General features: G+C 43.6%; 1 protein-coding gene across 3 annotated transcripts in view; it reads right to left on the bottom strand.

Annotated features, from left to right (window-relative positions):
* Positions 1-6,829: 6,829 nt before the first annotated feature.
* Positions 6,830-22,459, bottom strand: part of PCARE (photoreceptor cilium actin regulator) — a 32,794-nt gene continuing 17,164 nt past the window's right edge. The window contains exon 2 of one of the 3 annotated variants that reach the window (XM_075863446.1): positions 6,830-7,101. In XM_075863446.1, coding sequence (XP_075719561.1) covers positions 6,972-7,101 — 130 coding nt within the window. In that variant the 3' untranslated portion in view covers positions 6,830-6,971. The remainder of the gene's footprint in view (positions 7,102-22,459) is intronic. The other 2 variants (XR_012883294.1, XR_012883295.1) reach the window with 2 other exon arrangements.

The raw sequence follows: 22,459 nt of genomic DNA, 5'->3' as shown, positions 1-22,459 counted from the left end.
ATTGAACACTATGACAGACTTCCTGCTCTGCCTTAGGCTACTGTAGGTTGCTATGATTTCTGCTCCCTAGCAACCACCAATACTGTAAACAGAGGGAATCCACACTTCTCCATTGATGTTAGGAAGGAACTTCATATGAATTGTTCAGGATCCCTGTTCTAAGTTCTGATGTCCAAAATCCCTTTTCCTTGTTTTTCCGTGGAGTTCACTTTTATAAATGGAATACAAAAAATAGTTTCCTTCCAATCTACTGATATGGATTTGCCCCAAAAAACAACACCACAGCTTTGGATTTTGTAAATACTTTATTTGACTTATTTTGAGTAATATCCTGTATAAGGCCCTGTTCACACAGAGTATTTTACAGGCAGCAAAAAATCGGACTTTGACATGCCTGCACTTTATTGCTGTGGTTTTCGGCCACTTTGGACCCCGGGCAAAAGACTCAGCGAAAAACGCTTTTTCTGTCACCCATTGATTTCAATGGGAGATCAGAGGCGGAACTGCGGCAAGAAAGAACATGCTGCTTTTTTTGCCGCGAGCGGATTAAAGCCGCCCCGAAAAAAAATGCCTCCGCCTCCCATTGAAATCAATGGGAGGCGGTTTCAGACGTTTTTTTTGCGCTGATTCTGACACGGTTTCCGCTTCAAAATCAGTGCCAAAATACCCTGTGTGAACTGGGCCTAATACTCCTGCCACATCCAGAGCTGCATTTACAATTCTGCTGGCCTCTTCTTCTTCTTCTACACTCACATTCCATCTCCCAGCAGCCACCTGAATATTAAGGATCTGTAATGAACAAACTCTGCTATGCTTTTTGCAGGTGTGGTGTATACAAATGATAGCTTGCCAATACTAGATAACAGAATTCTGAATGCAGCTCTGGATGTGACTGGAGTAGAATATAATATAATTTAGGATGAGTAAAATATTTATGAAGTTTATCACCTTTTTATGTAGAATGTGTTCAAAGGTGAACTTGCACTTAAAAGAGGTTTTACGTAACTAAAACGTAAACATTGTAAAATAAAAAGTTCTCAAAATGTATAATATAGTTTGTCTTTCAATTCCTTACCATTTTCAAGATCTCTGCTTTCGGTCAGAAAATGGGAACACTCTTGTTTACATCCAGAGGCTGAAGATCGGCACAGACCTGAGGGTATGTTCACACGGCTTATTTTCAGCCATTTTTCTGGCCGTAAACGGCCTGAAAAACGTCTGAAAATACAGAAAATGAACGCCTCCAAACAGCGTTTCGTTCCGACGGGGCGTTTTTTACGCGGCTGTTTGAAAACTACGAAGACAGCGCCGTATTTTACAGCCGTTTTTTGTTTACCGTGTGAACATACCCCAATACTTCTCATAGCTGATGGTTTGTTATTGTTGCATCCAGTCTAGACAATCCCCTGTGAACTGAAAACATCAGCATTTCTTACCTGTCCTGTTTGTTGCAATGTATCAGTGCAGGTAAAATGTTTCATCATGTAGTCCAGGCTGTTTATCTCACAGAGGATTGTCTATATTGTATACAACTGTAACACAACCTCAGCTGTGAGAAGTATTTGGTCAGAACAGGGTATCAGACTTTGGATGTAAACAAGAATGTTCACTTTTATTGACAGCAAGCAGAGATCTTCAAATTGTAAAAAAATGTAAACACAAGTTATATAAGAAAACTTTTCATTAGACAATGATTGCTCTTTATTTACATGATACCGGACGAGTCTTTTCATTCTCGTTTGCGGCCGGTGTCAAAAAATTGACCATTTTCTGTCAGAAAAATATATTAAGGCGATTCATATTTCTTAAAAAAACAAACGTTCTTATATTTACTGAATATAAATAACAGAATCCGTCCCAATCATAGAATGTGGCGCAGGATTGTGACAAATCAATCCGCACCCCCCAAAAGTGTCAGCCAGAAGGAGAACATGGGGGTATGTGTGTTCTCTCATTTCTGCTCCACATCTACTGTAATAGACTGGTCTCAGCGGGTATGGTACCCGGGCACTTAATGGGTGCACTGGGCAGTATCAGTAGTATTGATAGGTATGACTAGGTGTAAATGTGATGTACCCTGTGACGACCACTCATCAAATCTTATTATTAATAAGCTGCTTTTCTGTAAAATAATATATTGCTATTAAAGGGGCAGTCTGGTCTTATGTAACGTTCAATCTCTGCTTTCTGCAGTGAATGCGAACATTCCTGTTGCCATCTAGATGTCAGACCCTCCTACAGATTGAATAATTCTCACAGCTACAGTTGTATCTTCAGACTGATACATTTTACCTGCAGAGATACATTGTAAGGGCTTATTCAGACGAAAGTGATATACGTCCGTGCAACGCGCGTGATTTTCACGCGTGTCGCACGGACCTATATTGGTTTATGGGGCCGTGCAGACAGTTGCGTGATTTTTACGCAGCGTGAGTCCGCTGCGTAAAAGTCACCACATGTCCTATATTTGTGCGTGATTCGCGCAACAGCAGTAAAAAGTATGAATGAAAACAGAAAAGCACCACGTGCTGCAAACATCCAAACGGAGTGTCATAATGATGGCGGCTGCGGGAAAATCACGCAGCCGCGCATCATACGCTGCTGACACACGGAGCTGTTAAGTGGCTTTTGCGCATGCAAAACGCCGCATTTTTGGCGTGCGCAAAACGCACATGCTTGTGTGAATCCGGCCTCGAACTCAGGAGAGATTTGTGCTGCTCATGTGTTTAGCTTATAGATTGACTAGACTGGATACAAATGTAACAAACCCTCAGTTGTGAGAAGTTTTAGATGAGGATGTTTAGTTTTTTGGATATAAAGAAGAATGTTTCCATTCACTGACTGCAAGCTAAAATCCTGAAACTGGCGAGGATTGAAATACAAAGAATATTAGAAAGTTGCCGAATTGTCCTAATACAATGATCCAATTTTTTGTTAAGTAAGACTGGAATTTATGCAGAACACGTCCATGAGATGTGACATTTGGGCCGGGTTCACACATAGCGTAAATACTGCAGATTTACCACCACGGAATTTGTTGCCGTAAATCAGCAGCATAATACAGTAGCAGCAGAGTTGATGATATTTGAACAAATCTCCTCCACACGCTGTATAAATTATAAGCAGAAAAAACGCTCAGAAATTGACCTACGGGGCGGTTTTTTAATCCGCTGCATGTCAATTGTATTTGTGGAATCGCTGCTTCTTTGTTGCGGGTTTTCCCCGATTGAATTCACTGCGGAGGTAAAACCCACAACAAAGAGTAGATGCTGCGATTCCACCGCATAAGTCACAACTCAGAAAAAAATGAAATCTTATACTTACCCAGAATTCTGTGCTTCTTCGTCCAGATCGGACTCCTGGGATGGCGTTTCATCCCAGGGGTCGGTCTGAAAGATGTCAAAGGGTAAGTATGTAAGGGCTTTTTTTCTTCTCTTCTGTTTCCGCCGTGGACATTCCTCCAGAAAAACTGTACCGCAATTTGCTATGGTTTTTCGGTCGGAATTCCCTGCAGCCGCCAGAGCGCATACACTGTGTGCCTTTACGCAGCTTATCTGCCCTGTGTGAACTTACCCTAACCTTACAATAGAAGAGATGCTAAATATTGGGGTGGCATTGGTACTGTAACATTTGCCACCAAAACCCATTGGTCTAGCCTGGCACACACATGTTTCGGGTTTGATTTGCCAGGCACTGGTGTTTTGGGTTGAATTATTTCTCTGCCACACACATTTTGGGTTTGTATGTCTTGCCTGGCAGATAGACTTTGGGTTGCAAGAAATGCCTGCCAAAAACGTTTTGCGTTGCATATTTTGCCTGGCACACGTGTGTTTGATTCCATGGCTTGTCTTGGGTGTTTTGTGTTGCATTACTTGCCTGGCACCCGTTTTGTGTTGCATTACTTGCCCGGCACATGTGTTTTGTGTTGCATTACTTGCCTGGCACATGTGTTTTCTATTGCATTACTTGCCTGGCACATGTGTTTTGTGTTGCATTACTTGCCTGGCACACGTTTTGTGTTGCATTACTTGCCTGGCACACGTTTTGTGTTGCATTACTAGCCCGGCACATGTATTTTGTGTTGCATTACTTGCCTGGCACATGTGTTTTGTATTGCATTACTTGCCTGGCACCCGTGTTTTGTGTTGCATTACTTGCCTGGCACACGTTTTGTGTTGCATTACTAGCCCGGCACATGTATTTTGTGTTGCATTACTAGCCCGGCACATGTATTTTGTATTGCATTACTTGCCTGGCACCCGTGTTTTGTGTTGCATTACTTGCCTGGCACACGTTTTGTGTTGCATTACTTGCCTGGCACATGTGTTTTGTGTTGCATTACTTGCCTGGCACATGTGTTTTGTGTTGCATTACTTGCCTGGCACACGTTTTGTTTTGCATTACTTGCCTGGCACATGTGTTTTGTGTTGCATTACTTGCCTGGCACACGTTTTGTTTTGCATTGCTTGCCTGGCACATGTGTTTTGTGTTGCATTACTTGCCTGGCACCCGTGTTTTGTTTTGCATTACTTGCCTGGCACATGTGTTTTGTGTTGCATTACTTGCCTGGCACCCGTGTTTTGTTTTGCATTACTTGCCTGGCACATGTGTTTTGTGTTGCATTACTTGCCCGGCATATGTGTTTTGTGTTGCATTACTTGCCTGGCACACGTTTTGTTTTGCATCACTTGCCTGGCACACGTGTTTTGTGTTGCATTACTTGCCTGGCACATGTGTTTTGGGTTGCATTACTTGCCTGGCACCCGTTTTGTTTTGCATTACTAGCCCGGCACATGTGTTTTGTGTTGCATTACTTGCCTGGCACATGTGTTTTGTGTTGCATTACTTGCCTGGCACACGTTTTGTTTTGCATTACTTGCCTGGCACATGTGTTTTGTTTTGCATTACTTGCCTGGCACATGTGTTTTGTGTTGCATTACTTGCCTGGCACACGTTTTGTTTTGCATTACTTGCCTGGCACATGTGTTTTGTGTTGCATTACTTGCCCGGCACATGTGTTTTGTGTTGCATTACTTGCCTGGCACATGTGTTTTGTGTTGCATTACTTGCCTGGCACACGTTTTGTTTTGCATTACTTGCCTGGCACACGTGTTTTGTGTTGCATTACTTGCCTGGCACACGTTTTGTTTTGCATTACTTGCCTGGCACATGTGTTTTGTGTTGCATTACTTGCCTGGCACATGTGTTTTGTGTTGCATTACTTGCCTGGCACATGTTTTGTGTTGCATTACTTGCCTGGCACATGTGTTTTGTGTTGCATTACTTGCCTGGCACATGTGTTTTGTGTTGCATTACTTGCCTGGCACATGTGTTTTGTGTTGCATTACTTGCCTGGCAAACGTTTTGTTTTGCATTACTTGCCTGGCACATGTGTTTTGTTTTGCATTACTTGCCTGGCACATGTGTTTTGTTTTGCATTACTTGCCTGGCACATGTGTTTTGTTTTGCATTACTTGCCTGGCACATGTGTTTTGTGTTGCATTACTTGCCTGGCACCCGTGTTTTGTTTTGCATTACTTGCCTGGCACATGTGTTTTGTGTTGCATTACTTGCCCGGCATATGTGTTTTGTGTTGCATTACTTGCCTGGCACACGTTTTGTTTTGCATCACTTGCCTGGCACACGTGTTTTGTGTTGCATTACTTGCCTGGCACATGTGTTTTGGGTTGCATTACTTGCCTGGCACCCGTTTTGTTTTGCATTACTAGCCCGGCACATGTGTTTTGTGTTGCATTACTTGCCTGGCACATGTGTTTTGTGTTGCATTACTTGCCTGGCACACGTTTTGTTTTGCATTACTTGCCTGGCACATGTGTTTTGTTTTGCATTACTTGCCTGGCACATGTGTTTTGTGTTGCATTACTTGCCTGGCACACGTTTTGTTTTGCATTACTTGCCTGGCACATGTGTTTTGTGTTGCATTACTTGCCCGGCACATGTGTTTTGTGTTGCATTACTTGCCTGGCACATGTGTTTTGTGTTGCATTACTTGCCTGGCACACGTTTTGTTTTGCATTACTTGCCTGGCACACGTGTTTTGTGTTGCATTACTTGCCTGGCACACGTTTTGTTTTGCATTACTTGCCTGGCACATGTGTTTTGTGTTGCATTACTTGCCTGGCACATGTGTTTTGTGTTGCATTACTTGCCTGGCACATGTTTTGTGTTGCATTACTTGCCTGGCACATGTGTTTTGTGTTGCATTACTTGCCTGGCACATGTGTTTTGTGTTGCATTACTTGCCTGGCACATGTGTTTTGTGTTGCATTACTTGCCTGGCAAACGTTTTGTTTTGCATTACTTGCCTGGCACATGTGTTTTGTTTTGCATTACTTGCCTGGCACATGTGTTTTGTTTTGCATTACTTGCCTGGCACATGTGTTTTGTTTTGCATTACTTGCCTGGCACATGTGTTTTGTTTTGCATTACTTGCCTGGCACATGTGTTTTGTTTTGCATTACTTGCCTGGCACACGTGTTTTGGGTTGCATTACTTGCCTGGCACCCGTTTTGTTTTGCATTACTTGCCTGGCACCCGTTTTGTGTTGCATTACTTGCCCGGCACATGTGTTTTGTGTTGCATTACTTGCCTGGCAAACGTTTTGTTTTGCATTACTTGCCTGGCACATGTGTTTTGTGTTGCATTACTTGCCTGGCACATGTGTTTTGTGTTGCATTACTTGCCTGGCACATGTGTTTTGGGTTGTATGACTTGCCTGCACCAGGCAATGTTATGTCCTTACGGTTGTGTTGGATCACAACTGTGTATCCTATTAAGTCACAATGTACATACAAGCCTATAACCGTCATTTCCAGTGCAATTCTGTATTTACATATAATTCACTAATAACAGATAAGGGAAAATTCCCAAATAAAGCACGTTTATAAGGAAGACACCTCATCTGAGCTTTCTCAGCCATTGTTGTAACTTGTAGGGTTGGGCTGGTTCAGTCATTCCTTCTGGAGTCCCTGGCCCACGACGCACAGCTCGGATTTTGCGGCTGCCTGGCCGGCTGCTCTGGGATCTGTTAAGCCCTGGCTGGCTGCAGGCTCGCTGTCCTTCTGGGTCGATTCCTCAACACTGAAATGAGAAAAGCGGCTTATTGCTGAGATGGTAACGAGAAATGACGTTATTATGTTAAGTGCATGGCGCTAATCGCATTATTAGACTCATACTGAGAAGTCTATAATCCGCGGCTGAAAATTTATGCAACGTGTTTTGCTAATTAAAGGAAAACACACTCCACAAGCCATGGGTAAAGCAAGAACATGTTTAAATGACCGTACCCTTAAAAGTAAATAAAACCTTAATCATTGTATCATGAAGTTTTGTAACTTCCTGCTTGCTGTCAGTGAATCGAAACTTTCATTGTTACATTCACAGGTGTTAAACCTGACCTGCTCATGTGCCGCTTAGGGCTGGTTCACACCTGCGCTCACCGTGCAGAACAAGGGAATAACTGTAAGTGGCGGTTTGGTTGCACCACGGACACCACGGCAGCCGATAGACCCCATTGACCTAAATGAGTTTCCTCGGGTAGTCCGTGATTTTACCGGCAACAATAAGCAAGCTGTGCTATTGTTTCTGGTATTTTTGGCTGGATCTTCGACGGAGGCCCCTAATAGAGCCTCCAACGCAGGTGTGACGGCCCTTACACAGGTAAATGAATTGTTACAAAAAGAGCTGTGATACACTGTAACGAATCAGCTGTGTAAGAAGCATATTTTGGGGAAAAGTTTTTTGCCTCTGAATGTAAACAATTAATATTTCCATTCAATGACAGCAAGCAGAGTAGACAAATCAAGACAAAAAGTCTGCCTATAGATAATGAGAATTTGTCACTGAAAAGGTGATGCGTAGACAGTCACACAATCTTTAGGGTCACCCAGCCAAATGGGAACCTCATTCATCCCCTGATCAGGATTTAGGGGGAGGGGACATTCAGTAGATGCAATAGCTCCCCCACTGCGTGTCATGCACACAGTTGTATTACGGATCTGTGTTATACCAGATGTGTAATACGATGCCCATAGCCTGTTATGGCCCATACCGTCCCCCTTCCCCCCTCTTTTTCTATGTTCACGATTTTATTCCGTTGCATGCCGTTTTACGGACGTATATCAATAGACTAATTTTATTTCTTTATATAAAGTGGAGTTGGTCCTTTTAGGTTCGGGAATTAATGAAGGAAGTAAAACTAAATCCAGCATCAAATAATATCTAAGACACCAAGAAACACTTGTCACCAAAGTATAGATGAAAGGCCACAATGAAGCTGAAAGAAGAAGAACATGCTCATCTGAAGTTGTCTGATTTATATACCATAGGCTGCTAGGTAGATATGACACATATATGTTTGTATACCTATTGTGTCAATATAGCTAGGTATGGATATTATAAACTGTAACAGAGTGTTACATTGTATCCAGTCTAGACAATCCTCTGTGAGGTAAACACATCAGCAGCAACAATGTCTCTCCTGTGCTGATAATTTGCAACATGTTTTATTCTTTATTGTATAGTGTCAATAACATCCAGGATGCTGTATACGGCCTCCTGCCGGAGCTGTGTCTGTGATTACGGCATGGACGGGCCGTGGAGTGTCATCCGTGGGTCGTCCACAATCACGGACCGTGCACACACAAGATGTGCATTCATTTCAATGAGCCCGGACCGCAATTCTGGACACGGTCGTGTGCATTGGTCCATGGGATAGCATGTGTTCTATACTATCTGCGATTGCAGATAATATATGGCCGCAAAACTATGAACTTGTGCATGATGATTATGTGAAATAGATCAAATAAAATACAAGCAAAAACAATACATGACATGAGTCACCCCCTCCTGCACTATAGCCGACGAATGGCTGGGTACGTTCCGTGCCCGGCCACTCAGTGCCTTTCAATGACTCAAGCGGCGCGAATACTTCTTTGCGCCGCTTGCGTCATTCAACCCCAGCAGACCTGCTCAGAAGAAAGCAGGTCTGTATTGACACCGGACGACGTGGGAACGGGATTAAGGTATGTTTTTTTTTTTTTTATCCTAATAAAAATGGGAGTGACATTATCTACAGGGGGGGCTCTATCTACAGGGGAGGGGCTATAATCAGGGGTGGGCTATATGTGGAGCATTATAGGGGGAGCTATATGTGAGGTACTATATACAGGGGTGGGCTATATGTGGAACACTATAGGGGAAACTATATTTAAGGAACTGTATACAGGGGGGCTATATACAGAGGTGGGCTATATGTGGAGCACTACAGGGGGAGCTATATGTGAGGCACTATATACAGGGGTGGCCTATATGTGGAGCACTATTTATAGGGTGAAATATATGTAGGGCACTATATACAGGGGTGGGATATATGTTGGACACTATATACAGGGGTGGGCTATATCTGCAGGGGGGCTATATACAGGGGTGGGCTATATATGGAGCACAATAGGGGGAACTATATGTGAGGCACTATATACAGGGGTGGGCTATATGTGGAGCGCTATCTACAGGGGGGCTATATGTGGGCACTATCTACAGGGGTGGCTATATGTGGGACACTATCTACAGGGGCTCTATATGGGTCACTATCTACAGGGGGATTTATATAGGGCATTATCTACAGGGGGCACGGTGTCTGTGTGGGACACAGTATATGGTACTATTATAATCAGGGATACAGTGTATGGTGCTATTATAATCAGGGACAGTGTATAGTGCTATTATAATTAGAGGTGCCGTGTATGGCACTATTATATTTATATTTAGGGGCATAGTGTCTGGCATCATAAGAACTTTATCTTCATTTATAGGTGCAGAAATGTTTGATAGTGAGAATCTGAAGACATCTGAGCGGCAAACTGCAGAAATGGGCTGTGGCCTGGAGAAGTCATCATAGAGGTCTGGACCAGATGGAGAAGAAAAGAGAAAAATAACTAGAATTTGAGACGTCACCGGTGAGTCACTTAAATATTTATTCTGCCTCTAATCATCACTGTAGTTACTGTATGATCTGCAGCTAGATGATGGTGGTATGTTTTTTTTTTTGTGAAACCGCATCTCCCAGCATATCCTTACCATTGTCTAGGACATGCTGGGAGCTGTATACAATTTAGTGCAAACCTATACGGCAGGTGTTGCACTAAATTGAGCTGTATTTGTGCTTGTGGTGTATTTATGTACTGAGCTTGGTTCTGGTGCTGTATATATGTAATGAGATTTGTTCTGGCACTGTATATATGTACTGAGCTTGTTCTGGTGCTGTATATATGTACTGAGCTTTGTTCTGGTGTTGTATATATGTATGGAGCTTGGTTCTAGTACTGTATATATGTATTGAGCTTGTTTCTGGTGCTGTATATATGTACTGAGCTTAGTTCTGCTGCTGTATATATGTACAGATCTTTGTTCTGGCTCTGTATATATGTACTGAGCTTGTTCTGGTGCTGTATATATGTACTGAGCTTGGTTCTGGTGTTGTATATATGTATGGAGCTTGGTTCTAGTACTGTATATATGTATTGAGCTTGTTTCTGGTGCTGTATATATGTACTGAGCTTAGTTCTGCTGCTGTATATATGTACAGATCTTTGTTCTGGCTCTGTATATATGTACTGAGCTTGGTTCTGGTGTTGTAAATATGTACTTAGCTTGGTTCTGGTGCTGTATATATGTGCTCATTTTGGTTCTGATGCTGTATATATGTACTGAGCTTTGTTCTAGTGCTGTATATATGCACTGAGTTTGGTTATGGTGCTGTATATATGTGCTGAGCTTGGTTCGGGTGCTGTATATATGTACAATGTACAAATGGTTTTATGCTTGCGTTACATAAAAAAAATTTGAAAAATTAATTTACACCTTATTGATTGGTAGAGAAAACAAACATGGCGGGGGAGATGTCGTGAAAGAGGTTGGGGGGGGGTGCCAAACTGAATCTTTGCCCAGGGTGCTGGAGAACCTAGCTACGCCTCTGGCATCATGTTTAGTGTGTAACTAAACTTTTAAAAAAAGCTTTTTACATGTTATAGTGACATGTCAGAAGTTTTGATCGGTGAGGATCCGAGGACTGAGACCCCCACCAATCGCTGAAACTAAGCAATGGAAACACTCGGGTGATCACTGTGCTGCTTTGTTTCTGATCAGCTTTCCTTGGAGCGGTGTACGGGCTCAATAGAAAGTCTATGAGTTCATACGCCGCTCCCTCGGCCTTCTAAGAAAAGTCTATCAGAAACTAAACGTCACAGCGCTCACTAGAGCGCTTCTGTTGCTTCGTCTCAGCGATTGGTGGGGGTCTCAGTGCTCAGACCCCCACCGATCAAAGCTCCTGACATGTCAATATGACACGTTAAAAGTTTTTCCAAGTTTAGTTACCCTAATGTGTACGGGACCGTCGCCCACCTGTATCTTAACACGTCCGATCGTTTATTTCTCTGAGAGATAATCTGTTAGTGCATTACCCTATTTTTATAAAAGATGTCAGGACCATTGTAATAAACGAACACTTTTACACTTTGTATCTCCCTTATTTCCTCATAGATTGTAAGCTCTTGTGATCAGGGTCCTCACTCTTCGTGTTTGAATTGTATATTAGTTTTGTCACTATGTAATGTCTGATATTGTCTCTACATTTTCCCTCTGAACTGAAAAGTGCTGCGGAATATGCTGGCGCTTTATAAAGGAAGATTATTATTATTATGGTGGAGTCGGAGGAATGTGTTTGGCTCCAACGTTAGTGTCCCTATAATTCTATTTGGTTATTAGGATTGCAATTATGTTTATAAATGTAGCTATTATCCCATTGCACAACTTCTCCAAAATTTGGCAACTGGTTTACCACTTGGAGATTGTCCACACGTAGCGGTATTGCTGCGTTTTTTCCGTCCGGAATTGTGGATGGAAAATACGCAGCAGAAAACAGTAGCAGCAAAGTAGGTGAGATTTAAAAAAATCTCATCCACACGCTGCATAAAAATTCCATCCAGAAATTGACCTGCGGTGCCTATTTTTAGTTCTGCAGCGTGTCAATTCCTGCTCCGGCAGGTGGACAGACTTGCTGCGTTTTTCAGAGGAGATGTCACCATCCCCCAACATTGGGAAATACGCAGCAAAATAGGCACCATTTTCTGCAGTTAATAAAAAACGCAGGAAATGGCGCGTTTTTTTCCTCAGCGGAATGTCTGCTACTTTTAACGGAATTGCTGCAGAAATTTTCTGCAGCAATTACGTTGCGTGTGGACAAACCCTTTGGAATAAGTTGGCTCATCGCAGGTGCCACTAAGGCGGGTTCTTGATGTGAGAGTGCTCCTGCATTGCACGCTGCCAGCTCCAATCCTTTGCGCTGACAGTTCTAGCGGTCTTCTGATTGGTCGCTAGAGCTGTCACTCAGAGCCAAGAGTGGAAATTGCGACCGACTAGGCGGGGGAATCAAACGTTGGGTGTGTTTACAATTTCCTTCCCCTCCCCTACATCGCTCTGTTAGTAGTTTTGAGGCCTCAAACTGCTGACGGATTCCCTTTAACTATCAGATGTTTAATAAGAAATCAAAAGACCCTATAGCCTCTAAAAACAGCAAAGTTATGATTATTATGGGCCCTTTTCCGGACTTTCCTGGTCTCTCTGTGCTGTCCACACATACCCCTGCACACTTCATTTCTCTCTATCCCTCCTGGACGATTCTGATTCTCCAAGAGCTGCGTCAAAGGCATCTCAATCAGCCAACAGGTGGGGTCTCAGGTTTGGCGATTATCGGAGTTCTGATTCAAGGCTCTTTAAAGGGTAGGACATTGACCTACAGGGTAGTCACCTATAGGTGGCACTAGAGAGACAATTTGCATTCTCTATCCCTCCATCATCTTCAGTGATCATTAATTATGCTCCCCTGTGGGAATCCTATGGCGGTGGCGGTGAACCCTCCCTCAGTTTCTAGGCCCCATGTGTATACTAGGCATAGTTGCCAACCTTCAAGAATTAGAATTTTCTTTAAATATACGCCTCACCCTCAAATCTGCTAATGCCCCAATAACAACAGCACCCTCATAAACAGCGTCGGAGTAACCCCATTAACAATTCCAGAGTGACTCCATAAACAGCACCATTGGGAGAGTTCCTCCATATACAGTGCTCCTCATTAACAGTGCCAGCAGGAGCGTGCACTCACAAACACAAATGTGCCCACTTTTAAGAATCATTTTCAGGTATCCTTGACATTCGCACGTTTTGTGTGTCGCAGACATTTTTTCTATGTAAACACAACCCACAGGCCACACCCCATATAGACAGCCTACGTGCCCCCAATATTAGCGCCATCAGTGATTTCATCAAAAACAGTGCCATCAAAATGCCCCCCATAAAAAAATTGCTAAGAGTTTCCCACCACTCCCCCATCCAAGTCCCCTGCTTTCCCTCACACAGCTATAGAATTTAATGATAAAATTCTGTCTGCCTGCTGCCACCACTAGAGGGAGCTCATTACATACATATTTATATAGCTGCCATCAAAGTCACAGGGAACAATATAAATATACAGTATATGCATAAATCTCCCTCTAGTGGCAGGTGCCAACAGCCTATTATTGGAGACTTGACTGCTCTGCTGGAAGTGCGGGTAATCTCCCTTATTTTGGACAATCTAGTAGAGTAGGCAAGTGTAACAGCCGCAGACCAGCGCCGTTCCTCACCTTACGATGGCCGCGACCTCTGGCTTCTTGCCAGCGTCTCCCTACTCGGAGATGCCAGCAAACACGGCCGTTCTGCTCCGAAGTGTTCTCTAGTGTGCGTGCGCTCGTCACTGGCCTTAAAGGGCCAGCGCGCGCAAATGCAAAGTGTTACCTAATTATTCCCAGATCACCCTGGACTATAAAAACGGCTCTGCCCTTCCAAACCTTGCCTGAGCGTTATTGTTGTAATCCAATGTTAGGGTATGTTCACACGCAAAACGGCTGTAAAATACGCAGCTGTTTTCAAAGGAAAAACAGCCTCTGATTTTCAGCCATTTTTGAGATGATAAACTTTTTTTCGGCCGTTTTTGGAGCTGTTTTTCTATCGACATAATGAAAAACTGCTCCAAAAACATCTCAAGAAGTGACATGCACTCCTTTTTAGGGGGCTTTTTTTTTTATGTGCCATTTTTTCAAGCGGCCACGGGAGAAAACGCCCCCGTCGAAACTACGTTTTTCCCATTGAAATCAATGGGTAGATGTTTGGAGGCTTCCAGCTTCCGTGTTTTCAGCCATTTTTCGAGGCGTTTACGCGTGTGAACATACCCTTAGGCAAAAACTGCTCCAGTAGGTTTTTGCACAGTAGTTTGACAAAAACTCGTCAAAACACTCGTCGAGGTTTTTTTTTCCTCTTTCTGACTGATTGAAATGGGGTTTTGGAGGCGGAAACCGCCTCAAGATGGGTCATGACGCTTCTTTTTACCACGACGCGTTATTTTTACTCGCGGTAAAAAAACTAGTTCGGGAGGCATTTTCGGGCGGTTTTTGAGGAGTTTTTTGGCGCGGTTTCCGCGTAAAAAAACTCAGTGTGAACAGGGCCTAAGTCTTGCAAATGGTCCCTTAGTTGTTATCCTGTTCCCAGTGTTCCCGTATCCTACTTCCTGTATCCCGTAACTGTGCTTGTTCCTGAGCTGTATCTAGTGATGGAGTTGTATTTGTCATCTGTCGTTCCTTGTCTTCTGCCATGTCCAGTGTCACCTACCACGCCAAGCATCATCCGTGCCAAGTGTTTACTACACTACGTGTCTGCTTCTCCGAGTATCTGCCAGATCATCCTCCCAGGTACTCCTACCCCAGAGACTGTTACTGACTGTTGTTTGGCCAGCTGCTACTCCGCTGCGGCGGAGCGACCTAGTGGGTCCACATACCCCACATGCGTGACAGCAAGTCTGCAAAACCAGCATCACAGAGGGATTCTCACCTATTTTTCTGCTATTGACATCTGTCAGCAGAGACCAGCACGGGCAGAATGGTCAGTGACTAACTGCTCCATCCAAACAGACTCCATGTTTTCCCTTGCTGGCAGTCTCAGGAGCTCTTCTGTTTTGGGACATGTAAGTAGGGGGATTGGTAAGTAGAGTTCTAAGTAGGTCAGAAGGTTTACATATGTGGAAATGGTGGGGCCCCCTGAGCTGCTGGCCTGGGCTCTACGATCCTGACGGCTGTGTACGCAGTACAGGCAGCTGCTATGTGCTAAATTGAATGACTTAAAGAGTCTCTGTCACCACATTATAAGTGCCCTGTCTCCTACATAAGGAGATCGGCGCTATAATGTAGGTGACGGTAATGCTTTTTATTTAATAAAACAATCTATTTTTACCACTTTATTAGCGATTTTAGATTTATGCTAATGAGTGTCTTAATGCCCAAGTGGGCGTGTTTTTACTTTAGACCAAGTGGGCGTTGTACAGAGGAGTGCATGACGCTGACCAATCAGAGTCATGCACTCCTCTCCATTCATTTACTCAGTGCATAGGGATCCTGCTAGATCCTTATGTGCTGTCTTATACTAACACATTAACGATACTGAAGTGTTTAGACAGTGAATAGACCTTCCACGGGATGTCTATTCGCAATCTCTGCACTTCGTTACTCTGTCTGTCGTAGTTACAGCAGAGGAAGCGTAATCTCGCGAGATTACGCTGTAGATGACAGGTTACAACGAGATCACGCTTCCTCTGCTGTAACTACCACAGAAACGAAGTGCAGAGATTGTGAATAGACATCCCGTGGAATGTCTATTCACTGTCTAAACACGTCAGTATTGTTAATGTGTTAGTATAAGACAGCACATAAGGATCTAGCAGGATCCCTATGCGCTGAGTAAATGAATGGAGAGGAGTGCATGACTCGGATTGGTCACTGATTGATCAGCGTCATACACTCCTCTGTACAACGCCCACTTGGTCTAAAGTAAAAACACGCCCACTTGGGCATTAAGCAACTCATTAGCATAAATCTAAAATCACTAATAAAGTGGTAAAAATAGGTCGTTTTTAAAAAAAATAAAAAGCATTACCGTCACCTACATTATAGCGCCCATCTGCTTATGTAGCAGACAGGGCACTTATAATGTGGTGACAGAGACTCTTTAAGAAGGGTTCTTGATCTCAGTACATCTACAAATATGTTACTTTGGAATTATGGTAAAAAAACTGCACATAACATATAACATTTTAATTATTCCGGCAGAGGCGTTGCCTCTTTTTCTTTGGCAATGAAAAAGATCAATTATCCCAAGTTTCAACAAGTTTCCATGTAACAGGGGAGTGGTAGACGGAGCACGACATGAAAGATGCTGCAACAGACGGAGTCCCAGCTTATCATCAAGAAACACAAGTAATCACTTATAGGGTGAGGTCTGGAAGAAGCCGTCGTCACAGTCTGCAGCTAAATCTCTATTGTAGTGAGGACACAACCGGGGATTATTATCATGTGTTATTCACAGGTTGTCATGTGTGTCATCTACATGTAGTCTGGCCGATCACACTGGACACCGGGCAACCAATCGTTTCCTTTTACCAACACGTGCTGAATGTATACAGGCCCACATGCAACACGACCGTATTTTTCGTCCATCCGTAAATACTGTCCTAAAATACGGATCCGTAGTCATTTATAGTCATCCGTAAATCATCCGCCTATACGGAAGGGTGTCCGTAAATACGGTCCTCATTGCATCTGTATTTACGGATCCACTAAAAAACAGGGAGGAATCTAGGGTAATCCCCTGGTGTTGCAGCCAGAGTCACAGCTGCACCAGGAGATGGCTTAGATTTGCGCTATAATTTATGGCAGTTTTCTGACGTAAATTTTGGTAAATGTATTGGCCCACATTGGCCCCACCCCGCTAAGCCCAGCCCACTTTTTTGTTAAAAGTGGCGGAGCGGGCGTAAAAATAAAAAAGCCAGAAAACTGGTGTAGATGGCTTCATAAATTCCCCTACTCTCCCATAAAGACAACTCCTGTCCATATTCCCTAGTAGGACACATGGGAATCATAGAGATGGTCCCCCTCTGTGAACCAGTATATATGAGAACGGCTCCTGTTTTCGCGGATTGGAGATGTCCGCGTATCACATAGACTGACATTCATTTGAATGGCTGCCATGTAATACTATATTTCCCCTGTAGCGGCCGCTGCAGGAGAAAAGCCTGCCTGGCTGTTGCTGATCGCTGCCGTAGTTACATTCTGAAGTACTGCAGCTCCACTTGAAGGCAGTTTACATTAAATATATGCAAATTACTTTAATTACAATTCCCTAATACAATGTGCCCGTAGGAATCGCTTCCATTAAGGCTTCGTTCACATCTGCGTCAGGGTTCTGTTCCGAAGTTCCGTCTGAGCTTTCCTTCGGAACGGAGCCCTGACTATTTTATTCTAATTCAGATCTGAATGATGGTCTTTCATTTCACTAAACTAGGTAATTTTACACCGGCCAAGTTTGTTCTGTGCAACGAGCGCCGGTGCTCGTTTGCTCCTTTCACAAGGAGCTATAAATGAGGACAACTGATCTTTAGGGGGGATTCACACGAGCGTGTATTCGGTCCGTGCGGGACGCGTGGTTTTCACGCGGCACGCATGGACCAATACAAGTCTATGGGGCAGTACAGACAGTCCGTGCTTTTTGCGCAGCGTTTGTCTGCTGCGCAAAAAGCGCGACAGGTTCAATAACTCTGCGTATTTCGCGCATCACGCACCCATTGAAGTCAATGGGTGCGTGAAAATCACGCGCACCACACGGAAGCACTTCCGTGGGACGAGCGTGATTCGCGCAACAGCAGTGAAAAGGATGAATGAAAACAGAAAAGCACCACGTGCTTTTCTGTTTCCGAACATCCAAACGGAGTGTCTTTGCGAAGAGCGAAGCCGGACAAGCGAACCGAACTCGTTTTGGCCGAACCCGGCAAAAAAATTATCGGTACGCGACGTCAGGAGATAGTCACTGTCCATGGTGCTGAAAGAGTTAAACTGTTTCAGCACCATGGACCATGACTTCCGATCCCAAAATACATGAACCTGTAGGAAAAAAAACGAAGTTCTGACTTACCGATAACTCCCGGCTTCTTCCTCCAGTCTGACCTCCCGGGATGACAATTAAGTCCAAGTGACAGCTCCAGCCAATCACAGGCCAAGCACAGGCTGCAGCGGTCACATGGACTGGCGCGTCATCCAGGGAGGTGGGGCCCGATGTCAAGAGAGGCACGTCACCAAGGACGCGTCACCAAGGACGCGTCACCAAGGCAACGGCCGGGAAGTTCTCGGTAAGTACGAACTTTTTCTTTTTTTTCTACAGGTTTTGCGATATTGTGTTCGGCATTCACTGTCGAGGGTGCTGAAAGAGTTAGCTCTTTCAGCACCTTGGACAGTGACGGCCGTCGACTAGCCTCATCTCTATGATGGCGGCTGCGCGAAAATCACGCAGCCGCGCATCAGACACAGATGACACACGCAGCTGTCAAATGGTTTTTGTGCGCGCAAAACGCAGCGTTGTTTGCGCGCGCAAAACGCAGCGTTGTTTGTGCGCGCAAAAACGCAACGTTCGTGTGTATCTGCCCTTACTCTGATCGCTCGTCCCCATGTATTTCTATCATGTCGGCAGCACATCGTTGTTTACACAGGGAGATGTGCCACCGACAACGATAATATATGACACATTTAAAACTATAAGATCAGCAGATCAACGAGCTCGTTCATCTGCTGATCGCTGCCTTGTTTACACAGGGCAATTATAGGGAATGAGCCTTCTTTGAACACTCGTTTGCCCGATCATTGGTCAGTGTAAAAGGATCTTATCGGATGTGGATAGCAGCATACTTTTGGCCTAACTTTTTTTGGCCTTTCTTTGAGTTTTACATACTTAGTGATGACAGTCCATTAATCCAGAATATCTGATATTAAGTAACCTGTCAGAAACCATTAATATCAGATTAAAACTGTTTATTGTATACAAAACAGTAACATTCTATCATCCATCTAATAGCGTTTACAATAGTCTTTCCTCCTGGAGATCTTCGACCTCTTACATACCCAATAATCCAGAACATCTGCACTTCAAAGTCAGAAAATGTCCTGGACATTGGGGACACCTGTTGAGGACCTGCTGTGCAACCACCGGACTCAAAAATTATTCCTGCTAATCCAGCATGGGACTCTTTTTTTTTTTTTTTGAGAAGCCAAATTATCAGGATTTCCAGACCATCAGATGTCAGATTTTACAGTATATATTTTCCTAATAGAAATGTATCCATTAGTCTCAAAACTAAACCTCTAACGCCTCATGCACACGACAGTGTGAGCCGGCCGAGTCCCGTCAGTGATGCGTGGAAAGATAGGACATGTCCTATCTTTCCACGGATCGGAGAATCGGGTCAGTTTTCACGGACCCAATTTACCCGCTAAAGTGAATGGGTCCGTGAAAACTATCGGGTGCCACTCGGATGCCATTAAAAACAGCCCGAGTGGCACATCGGTCGTGTGCAAATGGCATAAGGTTTTGTTCACATCTGTGTTGGGGCTCCATTCATGGCTTCCGTCTGAGCTTTCTGTCAGGGGAACCCATGAACGGAAACCAAACTGAAACAAACGGAAACCATAGGTTACCGTTTGCATCACCATTGATTTTTATGTTGCAAATGGTTTCCGGTTGTCACCTTTTTGTAAGGGTTTCATTGTTTTGACGGAATCGATACTGTAGTCGACTACGGTATTGATTCCGTCAAAACTACAGAACCCTTAAAGAACGATGGCAAATGGAAACCAGTTGCACCGGATCCGTCACCATTGAAATCAATGGTGATTCAAACCTATGGTTTCCGTTTGATTCAGTTTGGATTCCGTTCGTGGGTTCTCTTGTCGTAAAGCTGCGACGGTACCCATGAACGGAGTCCCGGAGCAGATGTGAACACAGCCTAATGCCTGCAGACATTTAACATTGAACTTGACATATCATTAAATCAGTCGAACAATGCCCAACCTCCTCCTCTGCCCTCGTCCTCCAATCTCCTGATTGACTTTGAGAGAAATTAGCAAGGCCATAAAATAGTCGCTCACTTTTACAATGAAGTCACCAGGTGGCATAAAGTTTGTCATTGCCCATTGCTCTGATTCACAAACCCACTAAAACTGTGTCGGTAAAAGAAGGATGCAAATAAGAAGATTTGCATATTAAAGCAACAAAGGCAGAAGATGGCGATTTGTCAAAAATACAGGTGGCTCTTAAAATGAGCTCCCAGCGCTAAAGCGCGGCATGACGAATAATATCGTATAAATAATTGTGAATAATTATTCATGTCTAGTCAGACCAAGCTGCTCCCAAATAAACTGATCAGCGGAATTAATTCTCAAGAACCTTCTCTTTCCTTTGGATATGAAGGAAAATAATAATCTCCCCGGTCGGCCATTAATAACCCTGACTTTTTGACATGACATCAATTTATTTAATGATAGCACTCTGGTAGATGGGATGAAGTCAGTTGGGGGGCGGTAAAAGGATTAGCAGACGGCACTTGTACAACGTCCCTTACCAGTCATTGATCTAAGATTAAAGTTGTAGTATTGGCACACACAGGCTATGGAACTGCTGGGGAGCGCTGGACATGGAGGTGTTCTCCGCAGACACTGTCATAGACACAGAGATGATTCCTTCTACAAATACTGTTAAAAAAACGTATCTACTATGTAGAATATATTCAAGAATTGCTAAAAAAAAAAACAATCCCCAAATATAGAATTGGAATTTCTTCTATTAGCTTTGAATCATGTGCGTCTTCCCACTTGGGAAATTGTGTGCTCTCCTTTATGCAAACTACTAAATGCAGAAAATTTCTGGGAATTTAAATGTCCGGCCTGTATATTATTATTGCATTGCACTTGCAGCTAAGGCTTCGTTCACATCTGCGTCGGGACTCCGTCCATGGGTTCCGTCTGAGCTTTCCGTCAGGGGAATACGTGAACGGAAACCAAACTGAAACAAAAGGTTTCCGTTTGCATCACCAGTGATTTCAATGGTGACGGATCCGGTGCAAATGGTTTCCGTTTCTCACCGTTGTGTAAGGGTTCTGTCGTTTTGACGGAATCAATACCGTACTCGACTGCGCTATTCATTCTGTTAAAACGACCGAACCCTTACACAACGGCGACAAACGGAAACCATTTGCACCGGATCCGTCACCATTGAAATCAATGGTGATGCAAACGGAAACCCTTTGTTTCCGTTTGGTTTCCGTTCACGGGTTCCCCTGACAGAAAGGTCCGACGGAACCCATGAACGGAGTCCCGACGCAGATGTGAACGAAGCCTAAACATTGACTATTATTATATACATTGTATATTATTATTATTTTACACAGCCATGTGCACTGAACCTGTATGGCGGTATCATTTAAGACTTGTATGCCGCTGTACGATGCCTCTGTGGATCCTATGCTTCTAGGTAGGAATTTCTTTATAATAAGGTGTGTGATGGAGCATGGCACAATTATTTTTCTCGCAAATTCATATATATTCAGTGAGAAGAAGCCCCTATGTGTGATTTTGTATAAAAATGGAGAAATATGAATGTACTGTATGGATGGACCATAGCAGACTTATTACAGATCCATATAACAATAATCTGTAATATGGTAGTGTGCACAAGGCCTTAAAGGGTTACTCACATCTTCAATATTTATGGCATACGGTTTGTTGCACAACCAAAAGTCGCCGTTTGGCGTGAGCCTTAATCCCAGTTACGAGCACGGCTGTAGTAATTACTATTATGCCACCGCGCCACATTAATAATAATAATAATAATAATAATCTTTATTTATATAGCGCCAACATATTACGCAGCACTTTACAATTTAGAGGGAACATGAAACAAACAATATCAGACATTACATAGTGACAAAGTTCATTTACAATTCAAACCTGGGGAGTGAGGACCCTGCTCGCAAGAGCTTACAATCTATGAGGACATAAGGGAGACACAAAGTGTAATAGTGTTTGTTCTGTACAATGGTCCGGCCATTTTTATACACATGCGGTGGTAACATAAAGCTGCATGAGCCGGTCACCAGCCAGTGTATGACGGACATGAAGAGAAGGAGTGTGAGGGAATCTTATTCTGATGACTAATCTAAATGGAGGGCCATGAAAAGGAGTCAGATTAGGGAATGTTATAGGCCTGTCTAAATAGATGTGTTTTCAGGGCACGTTTAAAACTGTGGATATTGGGAATTAATCTGATTGTCTGGGGTAGCACATTCCAGAGGACGGGTGCAGCACGAGAGAAATCCTGGAGACGGTAGTGGAGGTTCGGATTATGGAGGATTTTAATCTAAGGTCGTTGGATGAACGTAGAGCCCGAGTTGGGTGGTAGACAGAGATGAGGGAGGAGATGTAAGGAGGTGCAGCACTGTGGAGAGCTTTGTGGGTGAGAGTAATAAGTTTGAATTTTA

This window comes from Rhinoderma darwinii, chromosome 4, assembly GCF_050947455.1.
Source record: "Rhinoderma darwinii isolate aRhiDar2 chromosome 4, aRhiDar2.hap1, whole genome shotgun sequence".
Taxonomy (NCBI): domain Eukaryota; kingdom Metazoa; phylum Chordata; class Amphibia; order Anura; family Rhinodermatidae; genus Rhinoderma; species Rhinoderma darwinii.
This window is presented reverse-complemented; position numbering and strand designations above follow the sequence as displayed.